This window comes from Mauremys reevesii, linkage group 25, assembly GCF_016161935.1.
Source record: "Mauremys reevesii isolate NIE-2019 linkage group 25, ASM1616193v1, whole genome shotgun sequence".
NCBI lineage: Eukaryota > Metazoa > Chordata > Testudines > Geoemydidae > Mauremys > Mauremys reevesii.
Genome location: NC_052647.1, coordinates 8,991,373 through 9,013,195, shown reverse-complemented (window position 1 = coordinate 9,013,195; position 21,823 = coordinate 8,991,373). Strand labels below are relative to the sequence as shown.

At 51.5% G+C, this 21,823-nt stretch overlaps 2 protein-coding genes across 4 annotated transcripts in view; one reads left to right on the top strand and one right to left on the bottom strand.

The window, feature by feature from the left end:
• LOC120391361 (complement C3-like) overlaps nt 1-6,585 on the bottom strand; it is a 50,044-nt gene extending 43,459 nt beyond the window's left edge. Inside the window, exons 1-2 of the mRNA XM_039514933.1 lie at nt 6,430-6,585; nt 2,317-2,509 (exon numbers count right to left, since the gene is read on the bottom strand). Of these exons, the coding sequence (XP_039370867.1) occupies nt 2,317-2,509; nt 6,430-6,500 (264 nt within the window). The 5' untranslated portion in view covers nt 6,501-6,585. The remainder of the gene's footprint in view (nt 1-2,316; nt 2,510-6,429) is intronic.
• A 7,278-nt stretch (nt 6,586-13,863) lies between these two features.
• Nucleotides 13,864-21,823, top strand: part of LOC120391359 (A.superbus venom factor 1-like) — a 45,680-nt gene continuing 37,720 nt past the window's right edge. For all 3 annotated transcript variants that reach the window (XR_005591277.1, XM_039514931.1, XM_039514932.1), the window contains exons 1-6: nt 13,864-14,163; nt 17,846-18,038; nt 18,459-18,621; nt 19,551-19,621; nt 20,234-20,328; nt 21,436-21,518. Coding sequence is in view for 2 of the 3 variants with exons in the window: in XM_039514931.1 (XP_039370865.1) it covers nt 14,057-14,163; nt 17,846-18,038; nt 18,459-18,621; nt 19,551-19,621; nt 20,234-20,328; nt 21,436-21,518 (712 nt within the window). In the remaining variant the exon portion in view is untranslated. The remainder of the gene's footprint in view (nt 14,164-17,845; nt 18,039-18,458; nt 18,622-19,550; nt 19,622-20,233; nt 20,329-21,435; nt 21,519-21,823) is intronic.

The window sequence follows — 21,823 nt, the reverse complement described above, 5'->3', positions numbered from 1 at the left end:
CCTGCTTTTACTCACTGCCACAAGGGATGCTCTATGCAAAAGTGTTAACAATGCTTAAGTTATACATGGAAAGAATCCATAAGAAACCATGACCTTTTACTAACCCGCTCTACATGCAGTTCCTCCAGCAGCTTACACAGCTGCCATAAGATGGTGGGTCTCCTCACTGGGGAATACCCCAAGTGGAGGGGGATTCCCAGGATGGCACAGTCAGTGTAGGTCACCACCAGTGAGTCAGGCCAGACCATTTGGACAGCCCTGTACCCATTTTCCAGTCACCTCCTGTTATATGGAATGTTTGTTAACCAAAGGGCATCCCATGGGTGCCCTGCTGAAGTCAGTTCTACTGCACTGATGTGCTCCCAACTATTCCTACTGTGCTCCCCTAAAACTGTAACATCTTGGAGACCTTCCCTCTGTCCCCTCAACTCTCCATTCCTGGCCAGGACTTTGGATCAACTCAAAACGAGAATCCTGCTCCACCAGGGAACCCCACCCAGAAATGATGCTGTGCCCAGTGCTAACGAGGGACAGGACTTGGCAAGCTCTGAGCAAGTTTCCCAGGCAATGCAAACACGAGCCACAGGGCATATGGTTATGTACCTGACCACAGAACCTCGGTGCATTGAATGAAAAAGCTCCCAAGTCAGCTGAGACACAAATAATTCGCTTTGAAGTTTTAACAGGAATTAAGACCAAAGTATTCACCAAAACTCTTGTGACTTTAACCATTTCATAGTCATCTTTTTTTTTTAATTTGCAATGGAAAATGCCAAAAAATGAACAAAATCGTGTCAATTGCCTGTCCACCACCGCAACACCTGAGTATCTTCCAGTTGGGCATTAAGCAACGGAACTAATATCTGTCCAATGTGGTTTGATGTTAGATCTCACTGTGATTCAGTTTATCTATTTAAGTTATTATATGGCCCCTATTACCATGTCAGTATATTATTACCCACGTGCCTCAATTTTAATGCATTTTCCCTCACAGCATGCCCTCCCCCTGCGCCCAGAATAAAGAAGGGCTATTATCTATATTTCAGAGATGGGGAAACCCTGAGGCACAGAACAACTTATCCAAGGATGCAGAGAGAGTCTGTGACAGAGCTGGAAATCAAACCCAGGTCTTCTAAATCCAGTCTAGCACCCTAACCACCAGACCACCCTTCCTCTCAACTTTTTCTTCTACCTCCAAATTTGGGGCACCTCAGTTTTTAGGTCCCCAACAAGAGACCCCCCCAGTGTTTATCTGACTAGTTAGCTATACGCCCCCATCACTAATAGATTCCTAGATGTTATGGACAGAAGGGACCAACCTGATCAGCTAGTCTGATCTCCTGTATAACTACGGCCCAACCAAATTCATAGTCCATTCTGGTCAATTTCATGGCCGTAGGATTTGAAAATTAGTCAATTTCATGTTCTCAGATGTTTATATCTGAAATTTCAGGGTGTTGCAACCGTGAGGATCCTGACCCAAAAGGGATTCATGGAGAGGGGGTCGCAAACCTGTTATAGGGGGGTCATAGGATTGCCATCCTCACTTCTGCACTGCCTTCAGCTTCCTGCAGCCGCAGGAGCTTCCCAGAGGTGGAGGTGGGTCTGATCTCCCCCGTCTTTCTGGGAGCGCCCCAGCCAGGGGCTCCTAGCTGCTAGTCCTGGCCAGGCTGGTGAGGGACAGGACTTCCTTTTCCCCTGCACAGCCCTTGGGGGGAGATCAGACCCACTTCTGTGTACCTCCCCTGGCTGGGGCGTTCCCAGCAGTATGGGGGAGATCAGACCCACCTCCACCTCTGGCAACCTGCTGTGGCTGCAGGAAGCTCTGGGGCTGCTGCCCAGCCCTGGAGCTTCCTACAGCCAGGGGAGGTCCCCAGAGGTGGGTCTGATCTCCCCCAGAGAGCAGCTGTGCAGGGTAACAGTAAGTCCTGTCCCTCCCCAGCCTTGAGGGGACTAACAGCTGGAGCCAGGGGCATGGTAGGAGCCCCCGGCTGGGGCGCCCCCAGCCCTGCCCCTTCTCCTCCCCTCCAATAGCTAGATTTCACAGAGGAGGTCTGATTTCATGGCCCGGGATGTGTTTTTCGTGGCCGTGAATTTGGTAGGGCCCTATGTATAACACAGGCCATAGACTTTCACCCAGCAATTCCAGCTCATAACTTCATGCTGGGCTAGAGTGTCTCTTTTAGAATGACATCCAACCTGGACAGGGTCTGAACGTCTCGGTATTGCAGAGTTGGGAGCCAAAATATTGGAGGATCCTGTTGAAAGTGATACCGTTTGTTTCACCGGATGACCTGAGACTGGAGTTTTACGCACCTTTATTATGGCTGTGCCCATCATCCCATTCGCAGGGTTGAGATCGGTTTGGACCTGGTATAAGATGTTTTTCTTAAATGGGAAGTCCTGCACGATGATTGTAACCGCAATGGGGGCATTGAGGCCATGGGCTTCCACCACGACCGTCTCTTCACTCTCCACCCGCAGGACGTTGGGTGTGATCAGGGAGTAGCTGTGAATGGCAAAAAGGTCGATTTGATTCATTCAGTCAGTATTTAAAACCCCACTGGCTGCGATTCCCACATCCCCAAGGAGGTTTTATGCCAAGCTTGTTACTGCGGTTTACAATTTATTATTTGCTTTACAGCAGCATCTCGAAATCCCAACAGCGACTGAGGCACAGTACAAACACAGAGTAAGAGAGAGTTCCTGCCCCTAGGGGTATGTCTACACAGCCGCTGGGAGGTGTGACTCCCAATTTGGATAGACATAGGACTTGTCTACACTACGGGGGTTTTCTATTGGTGTAGATAATGCACCATCCATTCCTCCATCAGCCTAGCCGCATCTACACCGGCAGTTAGGTTGGCTTAACTACAGTGCTGCTTAAACCCCTGGGCAATGTAGCTGGGTTGACCTAAATGTTAAATGTAGACCAGGGCATGCAGGTGCTAGCTCTGATCGAACTGGTTCCTAAAAATTGCAGCAGGGCCATGGCAGCTGGGGCCCAAAGTGCACTAAGACAAACTGCACTAAGGAACTGTTAGTACACATTAACAGTGTCCTCACGGACAGTTAGTGTGCAGTGGGGGGTAGATTTACACCTCAGTTTGCTGTGAACTAAGTCTTCATGGAGACAAGCCCTTCCAAGTCCAGTTGACTTTGCCCCTAAATCACCTAGGCTGTCTGGAAAATCCCCCCTTAGGCAATGGCATTAAAGCAAGGTTGCCGCCTTCCTGGAGAAATAATTGACTGATTACATCACCCACAGTGTTGTGAATTCACAAGGAAGTAAGCCTGGAGGGAAATAAGTTTTGCTAAATATCAGCCAAGTTATCTGTGTGTCACTCCGGTATGAACGCTGATGGACGATTGGACAAGAGTTTTTAAAGATCATACACACACACACACATAGGTGAAAAGTTCAGGGCATAATGCACTCCTGTCCCTAATGAAAATTGCTGTGAGTGGATGTGTCCTCTGGCCTGATCCTCTGTCACCGCTGTTGCCACTTTTCTGAAATGGGGTGTCCTGCTGTACACAGATACAGTAGAGGATGCTCTTCCCTTTAAGTCAGTGCTGACCCCAATGCCCCGGCATGGTGCCGGGGGTGCTGCATTGCAACTAGCTAAGTTGTGGCTCAGAAGGGGGCGCTCTCTTTCAACTCTGTGGTGATCTTGATGACCCACTTTGATGCTAGTGCTGTGCTGGTGGGGGCAGGCCCGGTTTAACCCACGTGTACTCAATGCTCTTGCACTGGGCCCCCATCTCCGGGGGTGCCTGTCCACTCGGGCAGGGGGTGAACAAAGCCTGTCAGCTTATTTTATTTGGTCCATCATAGTCCAGTTTGGGGCAGGTGAGCCGATGGCACCAGGACCAGGATGGGAACAGAGGCCCCCACCACCGGTATGCTATGGTGACAGCCAGTGGGCTGGAGCAGGGAGCCCCCTGGGACAGGAGCCACCATGTGGGGTAACTGTGGGGTGAGCTCAGTCTCCAACACCCTCCTAGGTCCTCCCACCCCTTAGGGGTAGGACCCAACCCACCCCTCCCCCCGGTCACACATTTCCCCACCATTTCCATTCCCAAAATTCTTTAATCTGGCACTGGTGGGGGGTGGGGAGGACTCAGCAGGGGCACTGTCCCCTGGCAGTCAGTGCTGGGCCCAATGCCCCAGTGTGGTGCTAGGGGGCGCTGTGCTGCAGGGAGCAGGCTAGGGGGCTCAGTAGGGGGCACTGTCCCCTGGCAGTCAGTGCTGGGCCCAATGCCCCAGTGCGGTGCTAGGGGGCGCTGTGCTGCAGGGAGCAGGGTGTGTGGGTCAGTAGAAGGAGCTCTCCCGTCTGAGCTAGTGCTGACCCCAGTGCCCCTTGGAGAGGGCGATACTGTGTCCTCCTGCATTCCACCAACTGCGATCGTACGGTCAGCAGCCAGCGTGTGTGACCCTGTTACGGAGCCCTCTGGAATGCGCTGCCCTTTGCACGGCCTCACCCTGCCTAGAGAGGAGCATGCTGCGCTGGGGAGTCGTTGAGCACGGGCCATGTTTACTGCTCCGCAGGCAATACCAGGAGCACCTATGCAGGGCGTGTGCTTGGTACCAGCCATCCACCAGAGCGCTGTCAAAATGGACCAGGTAGGCTCCTGATGTTCCGCCGAGAAATCCTAGAGACGCAGGTCAGGGGTGAGACCCAGAGTGAGCCCTGCACGGTGGCTACCAAATCTCCTCTCTCCCTCCTGGGGGGAACCCTCCCTCCTCCTTTCCTGAAAGTTGGCCCAGGCTCAGAAACAGGTTTCATAAATCTCTGGAACCCTTCGGGGAAAGCTGCACCGAGGTCTGCGTGTCTGGCCTGCAGCCCACCCTGGTGCATTCCCAGTGGGGTCAAGCTGCAAAACCCAGCCCCACATCCGGGACGTCTGTCTATCACCCCGAAGTCTGGCACCTGGACGGCAGCCCCTCCAGCCCCATGGGGAGGGTGGGGACCCGACCCAGGCTCCGTAGGTGAGTTGGGTCATCCTGTCAGATCATCTCTCATGCAGCTTCTGGCTTCTCACTGGCTCAGCAGGCCCCTGAGGTAGGATGAACTTTTCAGCAGCCCCCTCCCCCCACTTCTGAAGTGGGGCATCCCTCGGAGTTTCCCTCTGTCACCCGCTCAGTGTCACGTCCATCGTTTGCCCTGGCCATAGGGGGCAGCACTAAATCAAACCAAACTACCTGTTCCTGCCTCCTCCCTTTTATCACTGCCACTCCCTGGCACCAAGATCCCTTCCCAGCTTTAGAGCCAAGCACATGGGCTATTGGTCTGGCTCCTGGCTGTTCATCTGGCCACCCCAGCACAGACATGAACAGGCCGGGATTCGGTAACCATGCCAGGCAGCCAGTCAGTCAGATGGACAATAGAAGCTTAACCCCGGGGTCACACTCAGAGCACTCACCAGACATAGATCTCACAGCCCTTTACAGAGGTAGGTAAGTGTTGTGATCCCTCTTTCAGAGATGAGGGAGAGGCCAGCACAGAAAAGGAGAGGAACTTCCTTAAGGTCACACAGCCAGTCAGTGACTCAGCTGGGAATAGAGCCCAGCAGTTTTGACTCCTAGTCACACCACCCGGCTCTAACCACTAGACATCATTGCCCTCCCAGAACCCAGGCATCCCCTGGATATCCCCATTGTGAGAGCGTCAGGTAGAACCAGGGAGTTCTGACTCCCCTTCCCATCTTCTGGCCCCCCCAGGCCCATTCCCTCCAACAGCTGGAAATAGAACCCAGGAGTCCTGACTCCCAGTGCAGTGCCCAAGCCGTGGACCACTGTGCTTCGGAAGCCCACCAGCCCCTTGGAAGTGAACTGGGTTCTGGTCTGCCTCATGCACCATAAGCAATCCCCTTAGCCAATGGAGTTACTCCAGTGTAACCAACTACCTGTTGAAGTCAGTGGAGTTACTCCAGGTTTGCACCAATTTACACTGAAAATAGAATTTAGCCCCACTGGGTGTCTTGCCAATGTAGAAGCTGAGCAAGGAGTTCCAGATGTGGCCTATAGAATCTGATTCTGGTCTCTTTTAGGGCCTGATCCAAAGCCCACTGAAGCCAAGGGAACGACAACCCCACTGATTTCAGTGCATTTCAGGAGGGTGCAACCCCATTGTTTTCTATGGAGTTACTCCCAGTCTACACCTGGTTCACTTAGATCAAGTGAGGCTCAAAATCCAGTTTATTCTTTAAGAAAAATTCCATCTTCCAAACCCCAAAATTAACCTCAGAACTGAGCGAGGGAGAAGAGGGTTGGACCAGGTGAGGAAGAGAATTTCTGCAGCCTGTTCCCACTCCACACACACTAGCAGAGAAGAGAGGAAAATTGAGCTTGGTTTCCATTGGCAGCCATGTAACGAACCCAGCTTAATATCCTCATCACCGTGGCAGAAGCGCGGGGGTACTTACAGTTGGCTGTGGGAAACAGCCGGGAAGTAGAAAGCAAACACGGCCACCAGGTAGAGAGCAGAGCCCCCCATGGTGAGGACAGGAGGGTCAGGAGAAGTAGCTCCTCCTGGGCTATTTATCCTCAGAGTTGCCTGTAAGCTGAGCCCTTGTGCAAACAGCTGGGCGGGTTAGTCAGTGAGGGGGAGGAGCCCAGGAAACCTGAAAAGTTCAGAACAAAAGATGTTTTCTTCACTCCCTGGACACAAGAGTTTATTTGTCTTTCCAAGGGGGAGAGTTGGAATTAGGGACCTGAGGCTGTGGTTGTGTTTCCTCCATGCCCAGGTGCTAGCCACAGATCAGAATGGTGGAGCTCTGATAAATACCACAGTTCAGGCCTAGCATGGAGAAGGGGGGCTGGAAGTCAGGACTCCTGGGTTCTGCTCCCAGCTGTGAATGAGGAATAGGTTCAAGTGGGTTAAAGAGGGGGCGGGCTGGGAGTCAGGATGCTGGTAGCAATGGTGGGAGTGCTAATAAAGACAGGGCACCAGCATGTTCGACCACTCATCATCTACACCTGCTCTGTATGTTTGCACAGCACCTAGCACAAAGAAGGCAGCTTTAGGTGCTACTGCTTCAGCTAAACATAGAACCTGCCACGGAAATAATAATGTGGAATTAACCTGCGGAACTCATTGCCACGCCGGCCCTGCGGACATAAGGCAATGGGTGTTTGGGGCGCAAAACTGTAGAGCCAGCCCTGCTTGGGTTATATTCATAGCTCTGGGAGAGGAGTGGGATCTACTGAGTTACAATGAGGGGCCAGGCTGAGTATCAGGACTCCTGGGTTCTGTCCCTGGATCTGCCTTTTGACTCTGTTTTACCTTGGGCAAGTCCTGGGATGTTTCAGGAGGGGAAGTGGTCCCAGTCCTCAAGGGAACGACGGAAGGATGGATCTCTCTGCCTGTCCCACTCGCTTGGATTGTAAAACCTTTGGGGCAGAAACTGTCTCTTAGGCCAAGTCTCCTCTACACTCTATTAGGGAATCTACGCTGCTGGTAGCAATGGTGGGAGTGCTAATAAAGACAGGGCACCAGCATGTTCGACCACTCATCATCTACACCTGCTCTGTATGTTTGCACAGCACCTAGCACAAAGAAGGCCTTTGGGTGCTACTGCCAGGTAACATAAAACTGATCAAAGGAAATAATAATGTGGAATTAACCTGCGGAACTCATTGCCACATGATAGCCCTGCTTCAGGACATAAGGCAATGGGTGTTAAGAGGTAATGTCCCCCCTGGGCAGGCTATAATTGTCCACAGTAGAGTTTCTTCCACCTCACTCTGAAATGTCTGGTCATGGCCATGTTTGGCCTATGATCTGATCCAGTGTGGTAGTTCCTGTGCCCCTAAGCAATACATCATTGTTGGCATCTTCAAAGCCATGTAGGAGATTCAGACACATTGTAATGGCAGATGGGTATCAAAATCCCTTGGGTGGCTTTGAAGCTCAAAACAGCAATTTGCACAGGCACTGCTTAACCTATCGCTCTTCACCTGCAATAAACCTATAATCCAGTACCTGGCCTTTTAGAGGTTAAGCTCCTTGATGAACCAAACCTTCAGATCTCTGGGACAGATCCTCTGCTGGTATGAACCCGCCTAGCCCCACTGAGATCACTCATCTCAGAGTCTGTTTTTTCCTTCCTCTGGGTAAAAGCAAACCAGGGAAGGGTTAATGGGGGAAGGCAGGTTATCAGCTGCCTTCCAGTAACAGGTTTTTTTTCCTGGCAGTGGTATTTGGACAGGGCTTCAGTCTGGACAATATCCAAAGACATCCAGTTGCAACATATTTACTTATGGATAAACAGCCGACTGGGCTTACCTAACAACGAGTGTCACAAGTCTGAGCGGTGACAATGCCATATGGCTAGCGGGGCCAAGGAGGAACCAATAGAATGGGAGCGGTGAAAGTAAAAGCAACATGGTGTCATGGTTAAGGCAGCCGCCTGGGACCCAGGAGATGTGAATTCTCTTCCAGGCTCTGCCCCTGACCTGCGGTGTGACCTGTAGCATTGCCTCTGGATGATGAATCTCTGGGACAGAGCCACTGCCCCTTGCTATGTATGACCAGTGCCTAGCATGCTGGGCCCTCGAGGTGCTAATGCCGTATGAATAATAAATACAGAGCTAGGCAGATGCTCCATCATTAGCTCCATTTAAAACCCGAAGGCGACTCCTCAGCTGGCGTAAATGGCCCTACTGCCATTGACTTCGTTAGAACCAGGGCAGCTCTAGGTATTTTGCTGCCCCAAGCACAGCAGGCAGGCTGCCTTTGGCGGCTTGCCTGCAGGAGGTCCCCGGTCCCGTGGATTCGGCGGCATACCTGCGCGAGGTCTGCCAAAGCCACGGGGCCAGCAGACCCTCCGCAGGCCTGCCGCCGAAGGCAACCTGCCTGCCGCCCTCACGGCGACCGGCAGAGCATCCCCCGTGGCTTGCCACCCCAGCCACGCACTTGGCGTGCTGGTGCCTGGAGCCGCCCCTGGTTAGAGCAATGCTGGTTTGCACCAGTCGAGGCACTGGGCTCAGATCAATGTGTAAGCCTGTAGATGTGCCAGACTCACCCCTGCAGCGCTTCCTGCTGGTTATCCTGGGAATTAGCTCAATCCAGCCCAGAGCACCCTCTGCAGGCCAGTGATCCACCTTCCAGCTACTGGCCCCTGTGTCCCCCCCAGGACCCCAGTGCCCCTTTAACTGGGTCTCCCCCTCCCAGGGGAACCCCCACCCCACTATCCCCACTTTGCCTCAGTATTGGCTACTGCCCAGTCTCCATCTCGCCCCTGTTCACTGGGGCAGTATCAGCCACTCATCATCAGCAAAGGGGTTTGGACCTGCTGCCTTGGCCTACTCCTGGGCTGCCCCCTGCAACCCCCAGTACCTCTTGGCCTTATGCTAGGCCGCAGCCTGGGGCTTTCCAGGCAGGAGCTCCCCAACTCCTCTGCCTTTCCCCAGCCCTGCTCCACTCTAGGTACCTTGTCTAGCTCCCTGCAGCCAGGCCCTTCTCCCTCTACAGGCAGAGGGAGAGTGTTTGGGCTCCTGGCTCACAACCTCTTATAGGGGCCAGCTGGGCCTGACTGGGGCATGGCCCCAGCTGAGCCTGCTTTCTCCAATCAGCCCAGGCTTCTTGCCCCAGCCCCAGCCCTCTCCTGGGATGTCTCAAGCCCTGCAGAGCAGGAGCGGGTAATCACCCCGCTACAGAGCCCAAGGCCTAAGACTTGCATCTACCGTAATAATCAGCTTTGCCTTTTGTTTTACAAGCAAGATTTTAATTTTTCCATCAGGGTGACAGGGAGCAAGTCATGTTTGTGGCCTGGTATTATGGAAACGCCAGCTGAGATCGGGGGCCCAGTGTCCTAGGCACTGTACTTACACTCAGCAAGATGCAGTCCCTGCCCCAAAGGGTTAATTTATACACTCAGGGTCAGGTCACAGGCTGGTCTCAGTGGAGTTACTGTATTGAATGAGTAGTGAGTATTGAATGGAACAGACCCTCAGCTGATGTCAAGCCGTTTACTCCCACTCCTGTCAGTGAAACAACACCTGTTTACACTGGCGGAGGCAACATCTGGAGTACTCCTGTTCTTTTTGCAGATTTTCAAGAGGCCATCTGATCATGGAGTCTGACCTCCTGCAAAGCACAGGCTATTGTATTGCACTCAGTTCCCTCTGTATTGAGCCCAATAACTGGTGACCCACTAAAGCATATACCTTCCAGAAAGGCATCTGGTCGCGATTTGGGGGTGAGTATACAATAATAATCCATAATCCGCACACCAGCCTTGCAAATTAATTTTAACAGGCAGGTAAAATGGCATTAGTTGCCCCACGAAAGCCGAACAGTGCGACTTGGCAAATAGAAATAAACGTCATAACAGTAAGTTTAGCTTGAGGCGACCCCCACGAACTGCAGTTTGTGGTCTGCACTTTATACTGTTTGCCAGAAGTTGCTACAGAAAGAACATAAAAGAAATGCAGCGTGCCCAATATGTGCGATTTGCAGGATTAGCGAGCCACCTTGTAGCTGCTGCGTGAAATATCCGGGGACTGCACGCTTCTAGGCACATTTGCTGAATTTCAGACACAGGCTTCTGGAAAATTCCACCTTTCACATTGAATAATTTAATATTAGATAGATTCAGATGAACATGGCCCTGACCCTCCAACAACCTGCGCAAGTTATTGAACAAACACATGGGTGGACTGTGATCTCGGCTGGATAAAGAGCTGGGTTCAATACTCGACCAAGGAAGGATTTATTGGGCAACAGACCCCTGTTGCAATTTGCAAACAAGGGGGAACATGAGAGGTGGAAACCTATGGGGATTTTCAGTGAAAGGCAGGGCCTTAGTATCAGGGGCTAAAAGCTGCTATTATTGTGCTCAGAGTAAAGCTGGAAGAACCCCATTCGCTTTGCTGCATGCTGCTGATTTGCGTACCAATTTCTTTTGCCTATTGGTTTATTGGCATGTCATACCACTGTGTTTAATTGCATGCCTCAGTATTTGCAGGTCGGATTATTTGCATGCCAGTTTGCTAGCATCTGGACGGCCTTACAGCTCACCCACTGTCTTAGCTGCGTCAGCTGGGAAACACACATTCTTGAGCGTCTTGAGAGTGCTTCAGGGAAGTAATGTTGCAAGAGTCTCCCTATACTGTATTTAGCCTCTATGCTTTGGATCTAGTCGTGTCAGGTAGGGAGCGCCCTCCGCCTGGTGGGATTCCAACACGGGGCCTGTGAGCCAAACACAACATCTCCTGCTACTTGGTCTAACCTGAGTAATGAGCAAGCGATTGTAGTCAGCCCCTAGAGAGTGACATGACCACACCCCCTATGCCAGGGTATTGCATCTTATTCGTGAGATTGCAGTGGACTGAGAAGGGAATTGACAGACAGGAGCTGCCCTGATCCTGTCTTCATGTGGCTAGCAGCTAAATACCAATTAATAGGAACTTTGGAGTCTGCTTACTCCGCTGTCTTCCTCCCAGGGCAGTGACCCTGTTTCTAAAGGGCACTGAACATGCAAAGTGTCTTCCGTGCTATGTGGATGAAAAGGAAATACTCTAAATCAAGAGCCAGGATTAGAACGCAGGAGTCCTGACTCTCATATCCCTAGTCTAACCCACTAGCCCCCATTTTCCTCCCTGTGCTGGGCCTAGAACCCAGGAGTCCCAGTATACACACTGCTCTAACCACTAGCCCCAATTCCCCTGACAAAGCTGGAACAGAGCCCAGGAATCCTGACACCCAGCCCTTTTGCTCCAACCTACCCCACTCCCTACCTATTTAACATAAAGAAGAGTTTGTTTTGCTGCTCTTTGCCAGGCAACTGCTGAGGGTTTTTTTCCTGGGGTTTCCTAAGAGGCCGGCGTGCCCCGCACCTCACGTCCACAGAGATTACCAGGAAATTCCAACATGTTGCTACACTGGAAGGTACAAGGCACTTCTCCTGCTCTCCCACAGATACAGAGCTGCCAGGGGATTCAGGGGGCCTGGGGCAAAGCAATTTTGGGGGCCCCTTCCATAAAAAAAAGTTGCAATACTATAGAATACTATATTCTCGTGGGGGCCCCTGTGGGGCCTGGGGCAAACTGCCCCACTTGCCTCCCTCTCTGGGCAGCCCTGCACAGATACCCTCCCATTCCTGAACCCACGTCAGCTCTGGCGTTGCCAGTTCCTGTCAAACCTGCACAATCCTTGATTTCTTCACTGTTTACCCAGGATTGATGGGAAATAGAGGAATTTTTACTCTCAAACGTATTCAGAGATTTCTCCAAATCTGAGGTTCATCGCTTTGGTGAGGAGGATTCTGGGAACCTGTGAGCAGATGGCACCCGTAGCCTGTTCCAAACACATTACACACAGCCAATTTCACTCTCTTCCTGGAAGTTGGCTTTATTAGCAAACTAATAACCAGATACCAGGCTTCCCAGGCCAGCTTCCTTTCCCCAGGGTTGACTGTTTCTCAGCTGTTTCTCTCGCCGTGTCCCGGGCCGCGCTGACAGTGGACTCTGCGGATGCTGAGTCCCTGTGAAACTCAGGCCTTCATAGCTCACACTGGGCACCCTCAAAATCAGAGGCATTCAGAATTAAAAGCTGCTTTTGCTATTTTGGTTCTGAGCATCTGGGCTAATGTCACACAGCAAGCCCATGACAGGCGCAGAACCAGGTGTTCTTCCCCCACACCTTCTTCTCTAACCATTAAACCATACTCCCTTAGCGAGGAGTAGAACCTGGAGCCCCGACCACTCAATCCTCTTCTTTAACCCACTGATCGTAGTCCCCTCTTTAAGCTAGGGTAGAACCCAGAAGTCCTGAGCCCCAGTTCCCTTCTCTAACCATTAGATAACCCTCCCCTCCCTCAGCTAGGAATAGACCACAGGCCAGTTCTACCCACTCGATCCCACTCTCCCCCTGGAGCTGGAAATAGAACCCAGGAGTCCTGACTCCTTAGTTTTGTGTCTTAACCACAAGATCATCTTTCTTCTCCTTCCTGGTTCTTCCTTGATGTAGAAGGTAAACAAGACCTTATTGCACAGACAAGTTTATCTTGGCAAGTACGATCTCTGTGGATTGTACAGAGCACAATTGTCCCACCCTGCCTCTGTCCCAGCATCTCTAAGCCCTGACTCTGCTCCCTCCCCTTCACTGCATTGCCAGGGAACCGGCAGGACGTGCAGGTTGTTTAGGGGGTTGTCGTTTGCCTGAATGTCATTTTAAAAGGTTCACTTCCCCTCCAAGTGTCTGAAAGTCATTCCAGAATGGGGGGAGGGTGTTCCAGACCTCCCAACAGCCCTGGGGTTCATGGGACTGTCCCATTTTGACACCCCCCCCAAACCTCCTGCCCTGGTTGGAGTGAACATTTCCTGCATTCTGGGTCGCCCAGAGGGGAGGGATGAAAGGGGCTGTTTGCCTTGGGCCCCCAGTTTGAGGGGGCCACCAAACTCTGTGACACTGCGCCCTGGTGCACGGGTTTGCAGTGCTGCTCAGGTTGGCCTCCATGCCCCCCCCTCCCGATGCCACCTATGGAGGGGCGGGCGAGCCACACGCATTATGAGCCTGGGTGCTAGGCTGCAACACCGCTCACATTTGGCCCGTCCGCCTCCGTCCAAAGAGGGAGAGGGAGCCAGAAACCTGAGTGGTGTGTCCCGCTTTAGCCACCTGAAATGTTGAGCAGGGGGGAGTTCTCTGTGCAACACCTAGATAAAACGCGCCTGCGTCACAAAACCACAGGCACGAGTAGGCAGTGGCATGGACCAGAGAGCTGAAATTGACCATCCCACCAATAGAGGGCCCTATCGCCTAGATTCGGGATGGAGGCACATTGCCAAGGGACGTCCTGTACCCCTGGCTATAAATAGAGACCATCAATCCATTGGTTTAGTACCTTCCCCCAGCATGAAATTCACTAAGATCATCCTCTTAAAGTAGCCTCTTCTGCTTCCTGACTGAGGGGCAGGGACACTAACCCACCTCGCCTCCCCTGTACTGAGATCAAGTTAGTGCTGGGGGTCTGGGAGCTTCTGCAATTATATATTAACCACTGCCCGGGGGTTAGCTCACAAGAGAAGAGGCAGCCGAACAAAAAGCAGATGTTTCTGGGAGAAGTGGCGTCTTCTGGTGCCATGGGAGGATCTGCTGTCTACCTGCTGGCTGTGTTTGCATTCAGCTTATCAGCCCTGTCTCACGGCCAGCCGCTGTAAGTAACCCCGGGATTCTGAAGCAATGATCAGTGGAGATCATAGTGTATGTGTGGGAGTGGGGATTTTCCCTGAAGAGACCCTGGCCAAGATTCACAATAGGGAGTTGGGGGGCTGCAGTTTTTAGGCACCCAGCTTGACGCGCTTTTGAGGCCTGATTTTCAGAGGGGCGGGTGCTCTAAAACCCACGACCCCTTATAAAGGTGCTGAAAACTCAAGGGCCCCAAATGAGTAGTCACGAAAAGCCTTCAGAAGACGAGTCAGGCCCCCAAAATCACGGGATTGGTTGGACACTCACAAGCTTTTTATAAACACAACAAACTGGGGGTTCTTTTTATTTATCTTTGGGTTTCTGAGCCTCTTAGGGTCCTGCTCAGGCTGCGTTTTCAAGCTTTCATCCCCGATCAGCAGTGCTAGAAACTTCCATTTGATGTCAACAAAAGCCGAGATCCTCACACATTCACAGGACTCGGGGAAGCTGGAGCTTCAAGGCAAACACCAAATCTTGCGAGATTTGCAGTCAAATCATGAGAGTTGGCAACACTGGTCACATGCTCTCAGTTTTCACTCTGCATGTGGGATTGGGCTTGTGGGTGGCTGGCCTGTGAAGGGCTAGAGGCCTGAGGCCAGTCAACCCTAATTACTAAGGTGGCTCAGATGAGCAGGGGTCAGCTGATTTCCCTATCAAGAGCTTAGAGCAGCAGGAATGTGGAGAGAGGGGCATTTCTAGGGAGATGGAGCCTTTTATTCTATTTAATGTTAATCCTACTTCAGTGGGATCAGCTCTGTCAGCTACAGTCTCAAGTTCAACAGAGTTATCTCTGTTTGTTCTGGATCTAGAGTTCATAGGAACACATGAAACCATAGGTAAATAACACCGACAATTACGAGAGCGTCAATCTTTTAGTAGTTTTATTAAAGTTTCAACAAAGTTATAAATGTCACAGCATATACAATTCCTAGAGATAAGTACCGTGTACCAGTTATACCTACCGACATACTCACATCCTCCTAGATGGTGTTGGAGTCTGTTGGCCGACTCATGGATTGATCAATAAGGGAGTGGTTCCTGCGGGAGTTTCCCATAGGAAGCTCAATTGTCCTGCTCTGGGCACCCCCAACCCGCTCTTTCTTATTGGTCTGTGTCTCCTGGAAACACAAGGGACCCCGAATTCTATAGGCTGTGTAGGTTCTCATTAACGTTGGCGTACCACCTTTATCTTGTGGTTAAGGCACGTGTTAGAGACGATATATGTTGTTAAAGCATTTATTATTTAAATTTAAGACCTTATACTTTCACAATATTACCAGTTGGTACCTCTTTCCCATAAGTTTTTGGGTTATTTCTCGGTCATGTCTCCAAGGCCTAAAATAGCTAAGCTAAAGTCTGGCAGTCCTCAGTCTACAGGTTCTTGCGTTTCAGCTTGTCTTACTCATGTCTACTACATAGTTCCTCTAAATACTGATCAATCTCATTCTTTATAGTCAGGGGCGGCTCTAGAAATTGCGCCGCCCCAAGCAGGGCGGCACACCGCGGGGGGCGCTTTGGCGGTCGCCGGTCCCGCAGCTCCAGTGGACCTCCTGCAGACATGCCTGCGGAGGGTCCACTGGTCCCGCGGCTCCGGTGGACCTCCCGTAGGCACGCCTGCGGATGCTCCACCGAAGCCGCGGGACCAACGGACCCTCCGCAGGCACGTCTGCGGGAGGTCCACCGGAGCCGCCTGCCACCCTCCCGCGGCACGCCGCCCCAAGCGCGCGCTTGGCGCGCTGGGGTCTGAAGCCGGCCCTGTTTATAGTCCTACAAATCAACTGTGGTGAACATACAATGAATATATGTACTATAACATACTGATTAATCATAACATCACACAATAAATGTATACTAAACTAACATCATTGGCTACAGAGACTAGCACAGAAACTGCAGGGTGTGAGTAGACTCCAGTGGAGCCTGCTGGGACTTGGGGAGTGGGACAACAGGCAGGAAAAGTCTGGGGGTGACCTGATAAAGAGGTGAGCATGGATGCACTTGAGGAAGGACGGGCAAACTTTATTTTGAAATATTTGTTAATTTAATAAACCCAGCCCTGAGATGGGCTGTGAAAGGGCTTGTGAGTTATTGCAGAAGCCCCTCGAAAGGGGGAAACGGAGGCAGGGGGCTGCCTGCAGGACTGTCTTGAGGCCATGAGGGGGTGCGTAGGAGGAGGCCGCCCCACAACAGGGCTGTTGCAATAGGAGAGTTCTAAGCACTGAATGTTTGCAAGGGAGAAAGAAGGTGACCAGAGTTTTGTGTCTGGGGGATACAGCACCAGCTGCCCCTAATTTACCCCTGAAATTGACAAGAAATTCAAAGCCAAAGCTGAAGCCGAGGTAAACAGCCCTAATACTCAGGCCCTGAACCTACAAACACTCATGTGTTTAACTTTCCAACTCTCACCCGTCCCTCCCCCAGGGTTATGTTGCTCTCCAGGCAGGGACTGTCTCTTTGTTATACGGGTGTACAGCACCTACAGGTACCCCCCATTTTTTATCACGGCCTCTAAGTGCTCCTGTGATACACACAATAAAATCAGACTGTAAGCTCTTTGGGGCAGAGACTTTTTTGTTTTTTGTTTGTACAGCGCCTAGCACAATGAAGGGAGGCAGCTCCTTTGTGCCACTGTAATATACCTAATACATAATCTGAACTTGCAAATTGCTGCAATGTGACGCTGGCTTCTCCCGTTGCACAAAAAGAAAGATGATACATTGCAGCCTCTTTCTTGCCTGTGAACGTAACTAAAACAGCTCTGACATAAAAATACAGACACAAAGAATGAGAAAGAAAAGCAAAACATATAGGCCAAAAGAAAAATTGTAAAAATGCAATAGGTGCAAATTGTCTGATTTATTTGAATAATCAAGGCAGGAAACAAAGGTCCCCTGGGTTCTGCTCCTGAGTGTGGGAAGCTATGTCCATGTACATGGGAAGTCTATTGGTTGAAACAGGGAACTAGGATCTGGACTCCTGGGTTCTCTTCTCAGAACAGCGAGGGAATATTGTCCAGCATTTAGAACAGAGAACCCAGGAGTGCTAGCTCCTAGCCTGATTCTCAGAACAGCGAGCAAATATTTTTCCAAATTTAGAGCACAAAGACCAGGAATCAAGACTCCTGGGTTCTACCACTCTTAATTTTATCACTGTCTTGTTGTAGTTGAGTCACATGGGCATTCCGTGCCTCAGTTTATGCACCTGGCAGGATCTGGGTTCAGGGTCTTGGCTGCCCCCCCCCCAGCCCCGCACAGCGGGGGTCAGGGGTCCCTGTGCAGCAGGGTCTGGGGTCGGTATCCCTGCCCCATGCTCAGCTCTCTACTTCTGGCCCCACTCTGTGGCAAGGTCTCTGGGCAGAGGGCACTGAGTATAGGGGTTTGTGGGGGGCACTGTGGTTCTCAGCCTGTGGCCCAGATAACACTTTTTGTGGCCCACAATGATAAATAGGTTGAGAACCACTCACTTCCTATAGAAACCTGGTGGCTCCTTGGAGGTCTCCCATCCAACGTCTGACCACCAGGCCCCAGCTGCTTACGTTCTGATAGCAGCAAAGATCACTGCTCAAGGTAGCCCGAGCCAAAGGCAACCCAGGTGCAGAGAGATGGAGTTTGGCTGAGTCTGCTCTACCATCTCATATCTTCCCTTACCAGATGCACATTGATCACCCCAAGTGTCCTCCGTGTGGAGAGCGAAGAGATGGTGATTGTGGAAGCTCATGGCCACCATAGCCCGATCGAGGCGAGGATTACCGTGTACGACTTCCCACAGAAGAAGAGTGCCTTGGTTTCAACCACAGTCAGCCTGAACCCTGGAAACGGCATGATGAACTCTGCCAAAATTAAGGTGGGGCTGTGGGAGGCCATGCTTATCTGGGGGAGGCAGGGACGGACCCTGACCTCTGTCTTATAAGATGGTAAATCAGAAGAGAAATAAGATGGTAAATCAGAAGAGAACTAGATGGTTTGAGGGACAGGTCATGGTATACCAAGCCTTTCCCCCTTAAAACCGGGGAGGGACATTTTCCAAAGCACCTAAGTGACTTAGGTGAGGAGAAGGACAGATTGGCTCATGGTGGAGACTGCTCAAGGTAGACCAAGCCATAGGCAACCCCAGTGCAGAGAGATGGGTTATCTGTAAGGGCGCTGGTATAAGTCGGTGAGTACAGCAGTGACTTCCCAGTTCCACCAATGGCTTTAAAATCTCAGTAGCTGAGAGTTAGGGTTGTAATGAAAGATCTTCTCCCATGATATAATGATGCTCCAGGTTCCTGCTCAGCTACTGCCAAAAGATACCCAGAAGAAGGAATATGTCTACATCGAAGCCAAGAGCAGCCTGTTCACCTTAGAGAAGGTGGTTCTGCTTTCATTCCACAGTGGCTACATCTTCATCCAGACAGATAAGACCATCTACACGCCTGGGTCTACAGGTCAGTTCCTGGCTGGGGCTTTTCTTCTACCTTTATGTCAACATCTACACATATGGGTCAACATTTTATGAAGTGGCTGCGAATTATGAGCACCTCTGTTTATTGGCTTCTTACCCCCCTCCCCACCAGTCCCTCCGCAAGGGCCTGATTTTCGGTGGGACTGAATTCAGTGCGGTCGGGTGGGTGAAGAATGTAGCACAAAAAGCCACTTATAATGCACAACAAGAAGCCAGAGGAACTACGCTACATATTCTGGGGTGTCATCTGATCTGTGAACTAACTATATTCATATATACAGACATCTCTCATTTAGAGAGGACTCCTGTAACAGCATATAACATGTAAACAAAGACAGAAATTTGTCCTTAGAATTGTAGCACCCAATCAAAGCATTTTAAGATTCTTTTTTCAGAAGAAGGCACACATGTTTTTAACAGTGCGGGTGATTAACCATCGGAAGTGGTAGATTCTCCATCTCCTGCTGTCTTCAGATAGGGTTACCATATTTCAAGTTCCCAAATAGAGGACGCAGCTGGAGGGGGAGTATTGCAGCCATTGCTCTCTGGCTGCCCACCTCTGAAGGCAGCGCTGCCGCCAGCAGCAGCACAGAAGTAAGTGGGGCAAGATTATACCAGGCCACCCTTACTTCTGCGCTGCTTCTGGTGGTGGTGCCGCCTTCACAGCTGGGCGCCCGGCCAGCAGCTGCTGGTGCTGAAAATGTTCTAACAATTTGGAACCGAGGGACTCTGGCTCCTCCATTCCCCGCGCCCCCTTTCTAGTCATGGTCAAGTGTTCTCTGCCAACCTCTCAAAATAAACCCAGTTACACCTCAGCATTAGCACTGAGCAATGGTAAATGTAGTGGGGTGAGGGTTGTGTTGCAAAACTCTGGACTAGGCAACTGACTGCCCCATCTTTCTCTTTCTGTAGTGAGGTACCGGCTTTTCACTGTGGGTCACATGTTGGACCCCAACTTGAAGGTGGTTTCTGTGGAGCTCATGGTAAGAAGCTTTCCATTTATCCAGTTTTCCCCCTCTGCAGATCTCTCTGCTTCACTTCCTTTCATGGACCAGCAAGCCTAGAGGCCAGGAGATTGTGCAAACCGCTTGTCACAGGGGGTGGCTGGCCCTTTAAGAGGAGTTAGACCCAGTCCTGCCTGTGACTAACCAGCTGTCTCCTAGCTGATCCCCTGAGGCCCTGCAGCAAGTGATAGCTTGACCATCTTTTGTCCAATAGAAGCCAGCAGTAGCTCATTTGAGAGGGGGGACTCTGGGCTGCGTCAGGAGACCCTGGATCAGAGAAGGGACCCAGAATTGGGCTCGCTGCATCCCAGCGAAGTGAAAAACCAGGCTGCGGGTAGCTGCTGTAGAGGCAGTGGGAGGGGACAGGTACCTGTTCTGGTTGGCATTGAACTGTGGATGAAACGTGAATGTGTTCCTGGGAAAAGGGACTGAAATACCGGGGCTGGAGGGAGCTTCCTGGATGTAGCTGGCTGGTGAGTTGGCCTGGTCCGTGACTGGGGCTCCTAGGCACTACAGTAATACACCTAATAAATAATGTACAGCACCTTGCACGGTGGTTTCAGACTGATTCTTTCTGGTGCTCGGTTTCAGAATCCAGATGGGATTATTGTAGAGAAGAACACGGTGTCCTCGATGGACCAAGGTGGCATCGTCTCAAGGAGCTACAAGATCCCTGATATCGTGAAGTAAGCTGTAACAACCAGGGGAAGGTGGTTATAATAGAATCTTCATATGTGACCCTCTACTTCCTGATCTACACAGACCAGCTTTCTTAGCCAAGACTGTAGCAGGCATCTCAATCTCTGTATGGGCCTTCACCACCACTAGAGGGGGACAGAGTACCACACAGAGTGGGAGTGGCTTAGACACTAAGTGGGAGTGGCTTACGCACATCAACATTCCAATGTGTTTTTGTTACACTTTGCCACCAAATTTTCTCTACAATAATCACCCATTTTTTACTTCTGTCTCCCAAGGGTTTTTTTTTAAGTGTTGCAGGCTCCAGTTAAGGAAAGGATGGCTCTATCTATTTGTCAGCTTCCCCCATCCCTAGGATACCTGACTGCACTGTGATATTCTCACAACACCCCAGGGAGGTGTCAAAATATTAGTATTCCCATTTTGCAGATGGGAAAACTGAGGCCCAGAGAGATTTAAGGTTCAGATTTTTCAAGCACTTAGTACTCGTCTGTTCCCAGTATGGCTAGATTTGTATCAAAAGAGCCCAGGACAAGTTGTGCCTAAATGGAAGCTGAGCTCGAGCTCTGCTGAAAAAATCTGCCCCTCGGGAACTTGTTCATGGTGTCTGTGACAGGGCTGGGTGTGGGACCCAGAGCCCTCACTGCTCTAATGCATTAGACACCACTCCCCTCCCAGACCTGGGACTAGAATCCAGCAGACCTGGCTCCTAGCCCCACCCTGCTCTAACCCACTGGGCCCCACTCCTCTCCTAGAGCTGGGACTAGAACTCAGCAGTACTGACTTCCAGCCCCCACTTCTCTAACCACCACTCCCCTCCCTGAGCCAGGATAGAACCCAGGCATCCTGGCTCCTGCCTGCTCTAACCCACTTGACCCCATTCCCCTGGCAGAGCTGAAGACATAACGAAGGAGTCCTGACTCCCAGCCCCCTGCTCTAACCACTAGATCCCATTCCCCTCCCAGAACTAGAAACCGAATGCCAATCTCCTGAGTCCCAGCCCAGTGCTTTAGCTCCACTAGCATACCGCACCAGCCTGACTGAGCTAGATAGATCCTGCTCCGCACCTCATGATCTGGGCTTGTGTCTTGCAGCAGCGGAGTGTGGAAGATTGTCTCCAAGTACGAGCATGCCCCTCAGGAGGCCTTCACCGCGGAGTTTGAAGTCAAGGAATACGGTACCTGCCCTGCCCCTAACAGGAGGGTGTTTCCTGGCTGGTTTTGGGATCCAGGAAGAATTTCTCTCCCTTTCACTCCCACCTCCCGGGCACAGTGGGAAGAGCTTTGGGGAGGCCCCTTTCGATGAGGGTCCATGTGACAGTGGAGTCTCTTAGGCAGGGCCGCCCAGAGGGGGGGGGCAAAGGGGGCAATTTGCCCCGGGCCCTGGGCTCCGCAGGGGCCCCCAAGAGAAGAGCGGAGGCTCCCGCCTCCGCCCCTCTCCTGGAGCCTCAGCGCATCAAGCGCCGAGACTCCGGCCGAGCCC